This window comes from Doryrhamphus excisus, linkage group LG13, assembly GCF_037039965.1.
Source record: "Doryrhamphus excisus strain RoL-2023G ecotype Guam linkage group LG13, RoL_Dexc_Guam_v1.1, whole genome shotgun sequence".
NCBI lineage: Eukaryota > Metazoa > Chordata > Actinopteri > Syngnathiformes > Syngnathidae > Doryrhamphus > Doryrhamphus excisus.
The window spans coordinates 16,767,801-16,782,537 of NC_136369.1; the positions used below are offsets into that span (position 1 = coordinate 16,767,801).

Below are 14,737 nucleotides of genomic sequence, written 5' to 3' on the forward strand. Positions count from 1 at the left end.
GGAACACCTCCAAAGCTAAGGCCTCTCCTAGCTAAAGTACAATAACACTCGTCAGCAGCAGTGATTCCAAAAATAAACCAGCTGATTCCGACTACAACATTCAAACATCTTTGTCTTCTCTCCTATAGGTCCACTTCCGTTTAAGCCACTGCTTCATAGTCCAGCTGCAGTGACGTCCTACGTGTCTGCTAACTGTTTGGTACCATATTGAACACCAATCGTGCCATCCAGCTAACAGTAGCTAACACTCGCTAGCTAATGAAGCTTCACTGTTTATCTTGGATTTGCTCACCAAGCGACTCGATTCGATGTATTTTTACAGTTTCTACATTAAGATGTAAAAATTTTTAGAAGTTCTGCTTTTAAAGTGAAGCTAATGTCGCACAAGAGAATCACCTTCGAAGGGAATTAAAAGCTAGCAAGTTAGTAAACCATATTTAGCCACTGAGCTACTTCCTGGTTTGTTAATTTGTTAGCGGGCTACTTCCTGGTTGGTTGCTTTGGAAGTGAATGTGTAAAGTTCTTGCTTCTATGAGCAGCTACTTCCTGGTTAGCAGGCTACTTCCTAGCATACCTGTTAGCATTCGTCAATGCCATTGGGGGAAAACGGTAATAAAATACAGGAGTTAACAAGTATATTTCGTAGATGAACAGTTAGCTACTTCCTGGTGACCAGATTATTTCCTGGTGTGTCCTGTGACTATATGTTAGGTACAAGATAATGACTTGCGAAAGGAATTCAAAGCTAACAAGTCAGTAAACCATATTTAGCGACTGAGCTACTTCCTGGTTTGTTAATTTGTTAGTGGGTTACTTCCTGGTTGGTTGCTTTGGAAGTGAATGTGTAAAGTTCTGGCTTCTATTAGCAGCTACTTCCTGGTTTTGTAGTTTTGTAGTTGAACAGTTAGCTACTTCCTGGTGACCAGATTATTTCCTGGTTTGTCCTGTGACTATACGTTAGGTGCGAGATAATGACTTGCGAAAGGAATTCAAAGCTAACAAGTTAGTAAACCATATTTAGCGACTGAGCTACTTCCTGGTTTGTTGCTTTGGAAGTGAATGTGTAAAGTTCTTGCTTCTATTAGCAGCTACTTCCTGGTTTGTTCATTTGTTAGCAGGCTACTTCCTAGCATACCTGTTAGCATTCGTCAATGCCATTGGGGGAAAACGGTAATAAAATACAGGAGTTAACAAGTATATTTCGTAGATGAACAGTTAGCTACTTCCTGGTGACCAGATTATTTCCTGGTTTGTCCTGTGACTAGTATACGTTAGGTACAAGATAATCACTTGCGAAAGGAATTCAAAGCTAACAAGTCAGTAAACCATATTTAGGGAATGAGCTACTTCCTGGTTTGTTCATTTGTTAGCGGGCTACTTCCTGGTGTGTTAGCCGGCTAGCAAAAATGCCCACTAATGTTAGTTTTTTTAAGCCAAAGCTGATGTGTGTGTATATTTTGTTTTGCCTCACAAATATCATAGACATTTCTTCGTGAATGACTAAGGAAAATTAAAATATATTCACATTTAAGAGGCTGAAATCAGAGGATATTTAAATTTTTTAATCAAAAAATTATTAATCAAATACCAAAATAGTCCTCAATTAATTGAATAATCGATTAATCATAATTGTAAGCTCTTTATATTTGTTTGTCTAATTGTTAGCTGGCCACTTTCTGCCTTGTTTATTTTCTAGTTAGTGACTTACGGGTCTTGTCGATGATGAACCTTGAATGTTTATGCTTGGCTTTTTGCGTGACAATACCGTTTTCACGAGGTTTAACCTCTGGAACAGATCGATTAGCTTACATAACCGAGTATACGTGATATTTCCCATTATGAATGAAGTGTGCTTGGTGAGCAAAAGCAAGAACTGGTGTTCTGAAGAGGTTCATTGCGGGTCTGTCACTCTATTTTTTTTTGTTTAGTCTTGCAGTGGTCACAATATGTTGGGCACATATAGTGGTGATGAAGAGTCAGGTTCCAACAGGCTGCGTTGTGATTGGTCAGCAACAAAATGCCAAGGCTTGACAAGCAGACAAGGAAAAAAACAAACAAACACGTTGAGCACCACATAGTAGAAGCATCGTCCCAGGGAATCACAACGAGGGCGGAAAAGGGAGCCGCCACTAATTAACCCCCAATAAATTACAGTCAAGGAACGATCGTTTAAAAGGAGAATTGAACACCAGCTGATCTGACTGACCCATGCATTATAAGGCTACTGACATCACACAGCATTGTGACTAAAACACTCTAAAGGCAGCCTTAAATTGTCTTTTTTTTTTTTTTTAAAGAAATCCAAAATGACTGATGTGACTTTGAGGAAATTGGGAATGTCGAGGGGAGAGTAGATGGATGCGGGCCATCCCATTGTACCTATTGATCCGCAGACAGAATGACATTGATTTTCTGAGGTAGACAATGCAGGCGTTTCATTTCTCCCGATGCTAAAGGCGGTCTTGGGTGGGGACGGGGGTTAAAAGTGTGGGGTGGTGGTTTGGTCTATTTCCAGCCTAGCCGATTGTATGATGCCGGATGGGTTGGTCCATCCATTCATCCATCCATCGTGACTCGCTTCGGCCCATCTCGCCACTTATGCTGTCATTGGCATGACACGCCCTCCCTTGGTGACGGATGGCGGTCAGTATGGACTCTGACAAGAAAGAGATATCAGCGTAGAGATCATGTCAGGACGCGACAGTACTCCCCCACACATCCTCTAGAGGCTTCCCTAACATCTCCCTTTTGCAAGCTTATAAAGCATCTGGAAAACCAAAGCTCTTCATGATGAAAAGTCCTCATAAATGTTGGGTTCCGCAAGTGTAGAGGTTCAATGCCGAAAAAGTCTGAAGCCATGAAGCAGGTGCCTATTATAAATAAAATAAAATAATTCTGCAAAAGTCGGCATCTGTCGGCTAGTGAGGTGAGTCGGAATCAGCAGTTTGGGAGCCCAAAAAGTGGGTTCTTTGGGAGCGAGGGGGGATGGAGTTAAAAGACCAATGGCACTATAGTGTCCTGATGGCGACGGGGTACAGCAGGGACATGTGCTCGGCCCCCTTGATGGGCAGCTTGCGACTGGAGTAGAAATGGATTATATCGGGAACGCTGTCAAACGGGCAGCTGTTCTGGCCCAAGACGTATTTGTTCTCCTTGGTCCTGGACAGCTTCATGTGCATGAAGCCCTGGCTGCTCCTGTGAAGACACGCAAAGACAGATACCAATTGTCACGGGATGCCGTCAACACACCTTGAACTTACCGGACACCCCCCCACCCCCCGTCCCTCCGTAGGGGCCGTGACGAATAGCCCCGGGCTGGATTAGCGTTGATAACTCTTGAGCCAGACGTCTACTTAAAGTGCAGGGCGTCACGTGGCGAGCATACGGATGGAGCTAATGAACCCCCGGGATAAATCACTTTAAGCTAGAGCAGTAAAAGCAAAGCAAATTAAAAGGCTCCCTGTGTGTTTCGAAGCGACTCGGATCGATACCTTTTTTACAGTTTGTCAGTAATCTTTTGCACTCAAATAGAAAATTAAAAAAAAAAAAAGTAAATACATTTTCAATCAGCAACCGATAACGCTAATGATACCTGAATTATGCACCATCTACGGGTTGGCAGTAATCCTGTATTAAGAATGGCTGAGTTGTCAATTACAATTACAGTGGAATCTCCAAAGTCAAACAATTCATTCTTTAGCCAAAATCTGCATTGGAGGGAAACTTGAAAAAAATGGAAAAATTTTAAATATTTCACAGTGTTATATTTGCAAATAAAGGGTTATTTTGATGGGCTGCATGGTGGACGAGTGGTTAACGCGCAGGCCTCACAGCTAGGATACCCGAGTTCAATTCTGTGTGGAGTTTGCATGTTCTCCCCGTGAATGCGTGGGTTTTCTCCGGGTATTCCGGTTTCTTCCCACATTCCAATTGGCGACTCCAAATTGTCCATAGGTATGAATGTGAGTGTGAATGGTTGTTTGTCCATATGTGCCCTGTGATTGGCTGGCCACCAGTCCAGGGTGTACCCCGCTTCTCGCCCCAAGACAACTGGGATAGGCTAAAATTTTACTTTATTTTAGTTTTATTGTACAGTGGTTGAATGGTTATTTTGATGTAAAACAAGCATTGTTTGTGTTGTTTATGTTATGCTATAGTTCATAGTACATATTCATTCATTCATTCATTTTCTGCCGCTTATCCTCACGAGGGTTGCAGGGGTGATGGAGCCTATCCCAGCTGTCTTCGGGCGAGAGGCAGGGTACACCCTGGACTGGTCGCCAGCCAACCACAGGGCACATATAGACAAACAACCATTCACACTCACATTCATACCTATGGACAAAATAAATCTAGAACATGGACAAGCCACAGTGTTTCTCGTATGTAGGTGACATTTATTTTAGTATCTCCAGTTCTATTCGTCCGTGGAGAGCTCTTCTGTTAAAAATAGATCCTCCAAAGTGCTTTTGATGAATCATCCACCCCTCGGAGTTGGATGTTAGGTTACACAGAAACACACTTAGAAAGATAAACACAATGTTGTTGTTGGTTTTTTTTTTTTATTTAATTCCCTGCTGATTTTTCAGGCAAATGTCTCCCGGTTGTTTATACCCAAACAATCCAGCAGGCAGTAAAACCAATTTCTGACACAGGAAGTGTTTGTGTGCATTTTTTTTTTTTGTCGAATCAAAATGAACCCGTGCTGTCGTATGCGTTGAATTTTCTGACTTTGATTAGAACCCAGTCGTCCTTGACAAGACGGCGATGGCGGCTTATCTCTTTGCCTTTCGACGTTGCCAGCACCGTCCCCCGTAAATGACGGATCCGGGAGACGTCGGTAAAGGCAAAAAAAGGCCAGTCTTTCAAAAAGATAATGATCCTTCGCGGAAGTGATAACCTTTTAAAGCTTTACGGAGCGTCAAATGTCGCGGGTATCCATCATTTCACATGAGCGCCAATTGAATTAGTCATACATGATTCAGTACAGCACAAAAGTTCCCGTCAGACTATTTCCATACCATAATAAAAGTCAGCTGCTATGCAAAATGCCGCTGTATTCGGTACATTAGTTACTAGAGTTATGTGATGACACCTAAAAACGCTTTCTTCTGATAAGGTAACGACGAGAGGCAAGTGTGGAATTTTGTGAGGTCACCGCAGACAGGAAACGCTTCCCATCAGGTCAGACAACTCTCTGGGAAGCCTTTGTCGGGTCTCTATCAATAATGCAGCACACATGCATGCCGCCGCTTGGCCTCATGCATCTTTCAGCAAAGACCAGACATGGACCCAACATCACGTTGGGAATCCTTTCAATCTCAGCATGGCAATTTTTTTGCTCAATTTTCACATTTTTAGTGTACATTAGGACCCCCAAACTTGACTTTGGTTGTGTAATGCTACAGCTGCTGCCTTTAAATAAAGTTAGTTTTAAATAAGTGACGGGTGCTTCCACTTTGATGGGTTTTTTTGCTCAATTTTCACATTTTTAGTGTACATTAGGACCCCCAAACTTGACTTTGGTTGTGTAATGCTACAGCTGCTGCCTTTAAGTAAAGTTAGTTTTAAATAAGTGACGGGTGCTTCCACCTTGATGGGTTTTTTTGCTCAATTTTCACATTTTTAGTGTACATTAGGACCCCCAAACTTGACCCTGGTTGTGTAATGCTACAGCTTCTGCCTTTAAGGAAAGTTAGTTTTAAATAAGTGACGGATGCTTCCACTTTGATGGATTTTTTGCTCAATTGTCACATTTTTAGTGTACATTAGGACCCCCAAACTTGACCCTGGTTGTGGAATGCTACAGCTGCTGCCTTTAAGGAAAGTTAGTTTTAAATAAGTGACGGATGCTTCCACTTTGATGGATTTTTTGCTCAATTGTCACATTTTTAGTATACATTAGGACCTCCAAACTTGACCCTGGTTGTGTAATGCTACAGCTTCTGCCTTTAAGGAAAGTTAGTTTTAAATAAGTGACGGATGCTTCCACTTTGATGGATTTTTTGCTCAATTGTCACATTTTTAGTGTACATTAGGACCTCCAAACTTGACCCTGGTTGTGTAATGCTACAGCTTCTGCCTTTAAGGAAAGTTAGTTTTAAATAAGTGACGGATGCTTCCACTTTGATGGATTTTTTGCTCAATTGTCACATTTTTAGTGTACATTAGGACCTCCAAACTTGACCCTGGTTGTGTAATGCTACAGCTGCTGCCTTTAAGGAAAGTTAGTTTTAAATAAGTGACGGATGCTTCCACTTTGATGGTTTTTTTTGCTCAATTTTCACATTTTTAGTGTACATTAGGACCCCCAAACTTGACCCTGGTTGTGTAATGCTACAGCTGCTGCCTTTAAGGAAAGTTAGTTTTAAATAAGTGACGGATGCTTCCACTTTGATGGGTTTTTTTGCTCAAGTTTCACATTTTTAGTGTACATTAGGACCCCCAAACTTGACCCTGGTTGTGTAATGCTAAAGCTGCTGCCTTTAAGGAGAGTTAGTTTTAAATAAGTGACGGATGCTTCCACTTTGATGGGTTTTTTGCTAAATTTTACATTAGGATTGGCTGGATGATATCCTCAATTTTCTTACTAGGAAAGATAGGAAAAGTTTCCTCGGCCAACATGATATGAGCTGAAGTCACATGACTAATTCCAACGGTTTCTCTGGAACATACATCTTTCCCCAAATGATACTTCATTGGGGTCACGGAAGTTATCCTGTGTCTTACCTCTAATATCTTCAGCAGAAGCAGCTTGAAAGCCATAAATAAATCACTTTTTCCGCACTCCCTCCATATCCGCTTTAATAGCGCAGCTCGTAATTGAGGTCCATCCGGACACTTTTGTGATGTGGATTAATGGCAGCTGCAGCCAGCAAAAAAAGGGCTAACTCATCTCTCTGTACGGGAAATACAACTTAAATGACATATCTCCTATAGTGTGTGTTTGCGTTTAAATGTCATTTATTTGTTTTTAACAGCAACAGGGTAGTACTTGTGGTCTTCTTTTCAAAGTTTGCTGCTATTGATCTTTACTTTTCTACTACTAAATATTGAATCTCTGCTTGTTACGGAGAGTTCTTCGCTCTTGGTCCTCCTGGGAAATTACATCGGCCTTTTTTCAGCAGCTCCCTATTTTCAACTGATTTGTATCTTTGGGAAATTAAGTTTTAATAACTGGAGTTTGCTTCATGAATTGAGCATGAAATCATTAACTCTTCAGGCTTGTGTTTTGCTTTTTCTTTGTCTTTTTTTTTGCTCTGTAATGTTCTCAAAGCAAAATGTGAAAAATGTAGGGCTATCATAAATAGAGCGTTAACGACCGTGACTAGCTATTACCGTACACCGCAAGCGGTCGGAGCGCTCCCGCCACAACGAGATGTGACTTCTTCTTGGGCAAAATGTCAAGACAAACTGCCCCTTCGCAAACCTTCTGCAAGGGTCAGAGGGGTCGCTGATGAAGGTGGCTGAACTGGGAAGACATCAGCAAATTACGAGGCGAGGCGTCAGAGGGGTTACGGTGCTGAGGTGAAGGATAAAGGGCTGGTGGACGCTATGTATAGGTATAGAGGTCACGAGGTGGTGATTGTTACCATCCAGGAACAGCCGAGTCAGCGAACTACTGCAGCTCAGGTAGACCATTACATGCACGGGGCATCCGTGGAGTCAATCCAATTATTTGAATTTAAGGTCATAAAATGTCAAAAATCCTCATAAAATATCGTTAAAACAAATGCGTGAATTATGTCTCGCCTTGAAATGTTGACATTTTTGAAGACGCTGTATCTGAAAAAATACAAAATGGCACTAAAGTACCCGTGCAACCCGGTCAGAATTCATCAACAGCTAGTATTCTGTGTACACGCTGCAGAGGAGAAAACCTCACAAAAGTTTTTACTTTAATTATTTACTTAATTAATTAATTAATTAATTACAACTCAGGGCCCACTTGAAAATCTAAAAAAATGTCCACGGCCCACCTTTTGTCCTATAATAATAACAATAACAATAATAATAATAATAATAATAATAATAATAATAATAATAATAATAATAATAATAATAATAATAATAATAATAATAATAATGATAATAATAATAATAATAATAATAATTTTATCAATTAATAATAATTTATTATTATAAGTTATATTAAATAATAATAATACATTATAATAATTATTATATAATATAACTTCTATTAACAACAATAAATTATTATTAGTATTATTACTATAAATTATTATTATTATTATTAGTAGTAGTATCATAAGTTATATTATAATAATTATATAATAATAATAAATTAGTATTATTATCATTATTATCATTATTATTATCATTATTATTATCATTATTATCATTATTACTATTATTATTACTATCATTATTACTATCAGTAGTAGTAGTAGTACTATTATTATTATTATTATTATTATTGTGATTCAGGATTGAAATGAAAGCAGGGGGATAAAGGAAGCCCAAACTTTTAATCTAATTAATTCTCATACTCATAACGCCGACAGTCATTACGCCTACTATACAGGAATTACAAATATGGAGCCTGATTTGAGTTGTAAATTGTACAAGCAATGTAGAATAACACTAAATAAAACTAAAATAAAGAAAAACTACTGGAGAGAGAAGAGGAATGTGCCACTCTGTGACAGAGTGATATTGTCACTTAGTGGCATTCATTCACTGCCGGAGTTACTCAACACATTCTACACATGCACTAAAAGCCAAAGAAAAAGCACAATTTCATTTTCACGTTTCGGAACTTTGCAAGTTACTTACTTGAGTGAGAGTGAGTAGTCGTTCTTGCCCGTTTCGCTGTTCCTAACCAGGTAGCTGGCCTCCTTGCACAGCCTTAACAGGCATTCCGCATCCGTCCGGCTGATGGCACCATGGTACCAGCTGTCGGGAAGCAATAGGAACGTGAATTAAAAAAAAAAAAAACGCCATCTTTTCCACCGCATTGCTATTGACACTAGCAGGTATTATTAACATAGAAATGACACATGCTTTAGTTCTACAGTATAAGTCTCCACTTTGCAGCAGCTGTCCCTTTTCTTGCTGCCCTCAGTCTCCTTTTGGATAACACCCATTGTTGTTGTTAGTGTGTCTTGTTATGACGGCAATATGCAATGCTGCTCCTCACTACTGAGCCACCGTGGTACTGTGCAGTGGAAATGAACCGCATTGCCGTTTCTATGAACTTTACATCCTTGAACATTGTTCGATTGCCCTCAAAGGAGGTTCACACTCACAACTGGCTCTCCAAAGGCATGCTGGGATCGATACGTTCCCCGGTGGATGAGGAGCTGGACTGGTCCGCCGACGTCATTTTAGTGTTCACCAAGCAGCCGCTGGAGTGCCGCTGCAGCGGGCGACTTTTCCCGTCCTTGGTGGGCGACATTCGGGACTTTTCCACACCGTCGAACTGGACTGCAAGACAGAAGAATTCCAATGACTTGAATGCCTTTTGTGCTGCATTTAGGTCCTAAACATATACTTAATTATGCAGTTTGGGCACATTTCTACCCTCAAACAATGTCCCATAAAACATAATAACTGATGGTTACCATAACATAATTTGTGTTGAGTTATATCGGACACAAACAATACAGCTGGGTTCTCCTGCTGCTGATTGGCTGTCTGGTTACTTGTAGCTTGGAGTTGCTTATTTCTTCCATGCATGGAAGATGGAAGATGCCCTTGCTAGGACTTATTCTACTTTTCGGACATAATTCCATGCATCCTGGTCCTCTGCCTGTCTGTTTGACACCACTATGTTTTCATGGTGCCTTTTGCCAGCTGAGGACAAGCTCAGCCAGCGCCTGCTGCTCCCTCCTTTGTTGCCTTTGTGTTTTTATCATTAGAGAAACTTTTTTTTTTTTTCGGTTTCACACCTTTGCAACCTCACAACCAGTAGAAGAGACATTGCCACAGAGCTATGAAAAAGCTGTGATTTTATTCTGTCTGACTTATTTTCGATATATTCTGTAAATTTTCGATTGGGGTGTGAGTCTTATTTCTCCTCGTAATTGGAGATTAACAAACACGTAAGGGGAAGGTGAAATTTATTTTATTTTATTTTATTTTATTTTATTTTATTTTATTTTATTTTATTTTATTTTATTTTATTTTATTTTATTTTATTTTATTTTATTTTATTTTATTTTAAATTAAATAAATTAAATTAAACTAAATTAAATTATAGTAAATTAAATTAAATTAAATTTTATTTTATTTTATTTTATTTTATTTTATTTTATTTTATTTTATTTTATTTTATTTTATTTTTATATAACCGAGTGGTCCGTCAGACCTCTATTGTCTATTTATCTCCAACAATATGCAAAACCACCACAAAGTTCAGTGAAGTAATCCAACAAGCATTCAAAGTGCCACCATATTGGCTGTCAGTCATTAAAATTTTTAGAATTTTAGGATAGAGGTTAACTTTTTTTTTTTATTTTACACTTGATGTTTTAAAAAATGAGGCTCATTGGCGACACAATTCACCTTTGCCTTTAAAAATATGGCATTTTTTGTGGTCTTATACCAGGGGTCGGCAACCTTTACTATGAAAAGAGCCATTTTACCTGCTTACCCTGTTAAGAAAAATAGCCTGGAGCAGCAAAACAACATTGGAGGGAATTTGGAGGTATCAAAGTAGTAGTAAGAAAAACAAATTGGAGTATTCTTGCTTGGAGATAAACTTAAAAATGTACATATGTGTAAATTACTGTAAACTGATTTGTTTACTCTGGTGCAAAAAAGTTCCCATGTAGTTGTTTTTTTTTTAAAAAATGATCTCTAATTTATTTTTTAGAAATGTCAAATAGCTTTGGGAAAGTATTACTTATTTTCCTTCACGTTTCTGCTCATTCTCTCAGTCAGAATTCAGGATGCATTCATGGTCTCACACAAAGTTGGATTTTTTAAAACTCATTACATTCATTTTTTCTATTCAGGTGTTAAAAAATATTCAATTATTGCAAAGGGAGCCACAACAAAGAGGCAGAAAAACCACATTCGGCTTTGGAGCCGCGGGTTGCTGACCCCTGTCTGATACCAACAGTGGTTTAATGTCTTTTTACACTTGTATGCCAGATGAATTAAATCCCTATTATTTCTAAAAACGGATTAAATTAACACAATCGTACTAAGTGTAAATTCCACAAACACACACAGCAAACATCACAAAAACAACCAAAAAAAGTTCAAAATGGCGCAAGGTTATTGTGCTGATGGCCACCTGCTGGAGGTCACTGAGCAGCTTCACCGCCATGCAGCCGCCATGCATACGACGCATCGTTTCATTACCATCGGGTTCACATTCTGGGCTGGTGAGCAAAAATTGTACGTTTTTTTTTTTTCCCCCCAGTGTTTGCGTCCATTTTCCCGCCGTCATCCGTCACTATAATGGATGTCACGGTACCCGTGGCTTCTCAAGCAACACTGGTGGGCTTCTGACATATCAACATCAGGGCTCTTGATGAAGAGAACGACTGCACAGAGCTGACAGTAAACGCTCCGTCATCAACGGTAAAGCTTGACGAGGGTCCCATTAGCGTGGGCGAACATGGCAGGCACAACATGTCCACGTCCGGCCTGTTGGTTTATTCGACTGCTTTGTTTTCCATGCATAAAGAGGACTAGATCCCAAATGTATTGAGGTGCTGTTCCAGCTTTGGCCAGCAGGGGCTCCCCTTTACCTCCACTCTATGAATGAACTCGTTGGCCTTGAGCTCAATGATGCATCTGCCTAAACATAAATAAACTCATGCAAGTGATTTATGAGAAGGACTCAAGACCAAGAAGGGTCACATGTTAGGACAAAACAGTCCATGGGTGTCCAGGGGCGTCACTAGGTTCTGAGGACAGAGGGGGCTTAGCCCTCTGGAGATGCACAGGATATAAATGAATGTAGTAGACATAAAAAAAAAATCAAAATATCAAAAAAACAAAACAAATAACGAACAAGAACCGGGATATAACTTTCCCACTTTTGGACAGATTTAGTAGAGATACTCAATTGTTTTAGGCCACCATTAACTTTACACAAGTACACACAATCTACACTGCAAAACTGTCAAAATCTGATCAATTTTTAAATAACCATTATTATTACTATCATCATTATAATTCTTCTGATTATTACTACTACTAGTAGTAGTAGTAGGCTAGTATTAGCCTGCTTATTGGCTTTCTTATTAGCCTGCTTTTGCCCTATTATATGAAATTTGTCAGAGATTTTTTTTGTAAAAAAAATCTATAAAAAATGGAAAAAACAATAAATAAATACATTTATAATATTATAATAATATATATATTATATATAATATAATTTATAATAAAAAGTTTATAATGATAAAAAATATATATATTATTAAATAAAATATATCACATTTTAGGGGGGCTTGAGAACATTTTAAGGGAAATATATATATACATTTTCTATAAAAAATGGAAAAACAATAAATAAATAAATTTATAATAATATAATATATATATATTATATATAATATTTATAATAATAAGTTCATCATTATAAAAAAATATATATAAATAAATAAAATATATCACATTTTAGGGGGACTTAAGAACATTTTAGGGGAAATATATATAAATTTTCCATGAAAAATGGAAAAACAATAAATAAATAAATGTATAATAATATATAATATATATAAATATATATATAATTTATATTAATAAGTTTATAATGATAAAAGATATATATATATAAATAAATAAAATATCACATTTTAGGGGGGCTTAAGAACATTTTAGGGGAAATATATATACATTTTCTATAAAAAATAGAAAAACAATAAATAAATAAATTTATAATAATAATATAATATATATATTATATATCTCGTGAGGAAAAGCGGTAGAAAATGAATGAATGAATAAGTTTATCATGATAAAAAAATATATATCAATAAATAAAATATATCACATTTTAGGTGGGCTTAAGAACATTTTAGGGGGACTTTGACTTTGCCCTGAGCACACGACAGTTCCTGGTTGTAGTTTGGATTTGAAATGGACCTGGAACCGCTTTAACATTCATTCATTTTCTACCGCTTATCCTCACGTGGGTGGCGGGGGGTGCTGGAGCCTATCCCAGCTGTCTTCATGCGAGAGGCCGAGTACACCCTGGACTGGTGGCCAGCCAATCACAGGGCACATATAGACAAACAACCATTCACACTCACATTCATACCTATGGACAATTTGGAGTCGCCAATTAACCTATTATAATTATTATAATTATTATTATTTACTAATTTTGCTTTGCAACCAACATGTCATATATAATGTACATAATACAACTATACAGTAATCCCTCCATCTTTTCATAGTTGGAGCATAGAAAACATGTTTCTGATCTTCTAAATATGGCATTTAACATTATTAGAGCCCTCTAGACATGAACTAACACCCCTATAATCACCTTTACATTTGTATTACTTGTATTATTTTCCCTCACAAGGGTCGCGAGGGGTGCTGAGCCTATCCCAGCTGTCTTCGAGCGAGAGGCGGGCGGGGTACACCCTGGACTGGTCGCCAGCCAATCACAGGGCACATATAGACAAACAACCATTCACACTCACATTCATACCTATGGACAATTTGGAGTCGCTAATTAACCTAGCATGTTTTTGGAATGTGGGAGGAAACCGGAGTACCCGGAGAAAACCCACAGGGAGAACATGCAAACTCCACACAGAGATGGCCGAGGGTGGGATTGAACCCTGGTCTGTTAGCTGTGAAGTCTGCGTGTTAACCACTCGACCACCGTGCAGCCCCCCCCGCTTTATCATGTGGTCAGTAAAGTTGAAATGATGTCTGTTTTGGCTCCTCAGATGCTTATATATAAATCTTATCATATAAAGATAAGATCATATCTTCACGTTAAGCATTCTTCTTTCCTAGCATCCTAGCATCCTCAACAAGAAAAAGCAGATGTTGTCCCTCCAAAGCCTCCTATGTCAAAGCTGAGAATTCCCGGATTGGGAATTCTTCCAATTCAGATGTGTGTGTGGAATTTCCTGTTTTAGGGGTTGAACATCAGCTTATTCTGCTGTGCTGTGTCTGGCTTGACAGCAGATTGACGAGATGATTGGCCGAGCGGAGAACAAAAGCTCAGACAGGCGGCTTAAGAGGGGAGTTTTTCTGACGGGAAAAAAAACACACACACACACACGGATACGAGACGTCTCCCAAACATAGATTGTGTTGTGGCAGCTTTTGTTACGACTGATGGAATCTGTGCATCGGATGGAAGTGTCGGTTGGATGGTGACAGATGGCGGCCTCTTGGTTCCGACCGTCTTCGCATTGGGATGGCATCGAATCTTACTAGACTTCAATTCAGCAGGCATCAAAAGATGGTTTTCTAAGCTTTTTATTTGGCTTTTTGTGTCTTGATGGTGACCAGAGTTCATTGGAACTGTATTCATGTAGTCATGGATAGGGTACCCGACCAACCCCCTACGAGATCCAGCCCCCCGTCGTCCCCCTACATGCCCTTTGACCCGTGCTGGATCGGAGTGAGGATCGCTTTACAAGTCGGACTCCAGTCTTAAAGGCGGTCAGATCGCATATGGTGGAAACCAGAACCTTTCCCATGGACTGGCTAACATAAATCAAGTTCTTGCCCTGTCCTCGCCCACAGCGTGCGGAGGTGTTCTTTTACACCCAAGGAGGAAATCCCATTC

At 38.9% G+C, this 14,737-nt stretch overlaps 1 protein-coding gene across 4 annotated transcripts in view; it reads right to left on the minus strand.

Moving 5' to 3' along the window:
• Positions 1-893: 893 nt before the first annotated feature.
• shf (Src homology 2 domain containing F) overlaps positions 894-14,737 on the minus strand; it is a 115,635-nt gene continuing 101,791 nt past the window's right edge. For all 4 annotated transcript variants that reach the window (XM_078795860.1, XM_058088446.2, XM_058088447.2 and 1 more), the window contains 3 exons: positions 9,270-9,447; positions 8,797-8,916; positions 894-3,195 (listed from right to left, as the gene is read on the minus strand). In XM_078795860.1, coding sequence (XP_078651986.1) covers positions 3,009-3,195; positions 8,797-8,916; positions 9,270-9,447 — 485 coding nt within the window. In that variant the 3' untranslated portion in view covers positions 894-3,008. The remainder of the gene's footprint in view (positions 3,196-8,796; positions 8,917-9,269; positions 9,448-14,737) is intronic.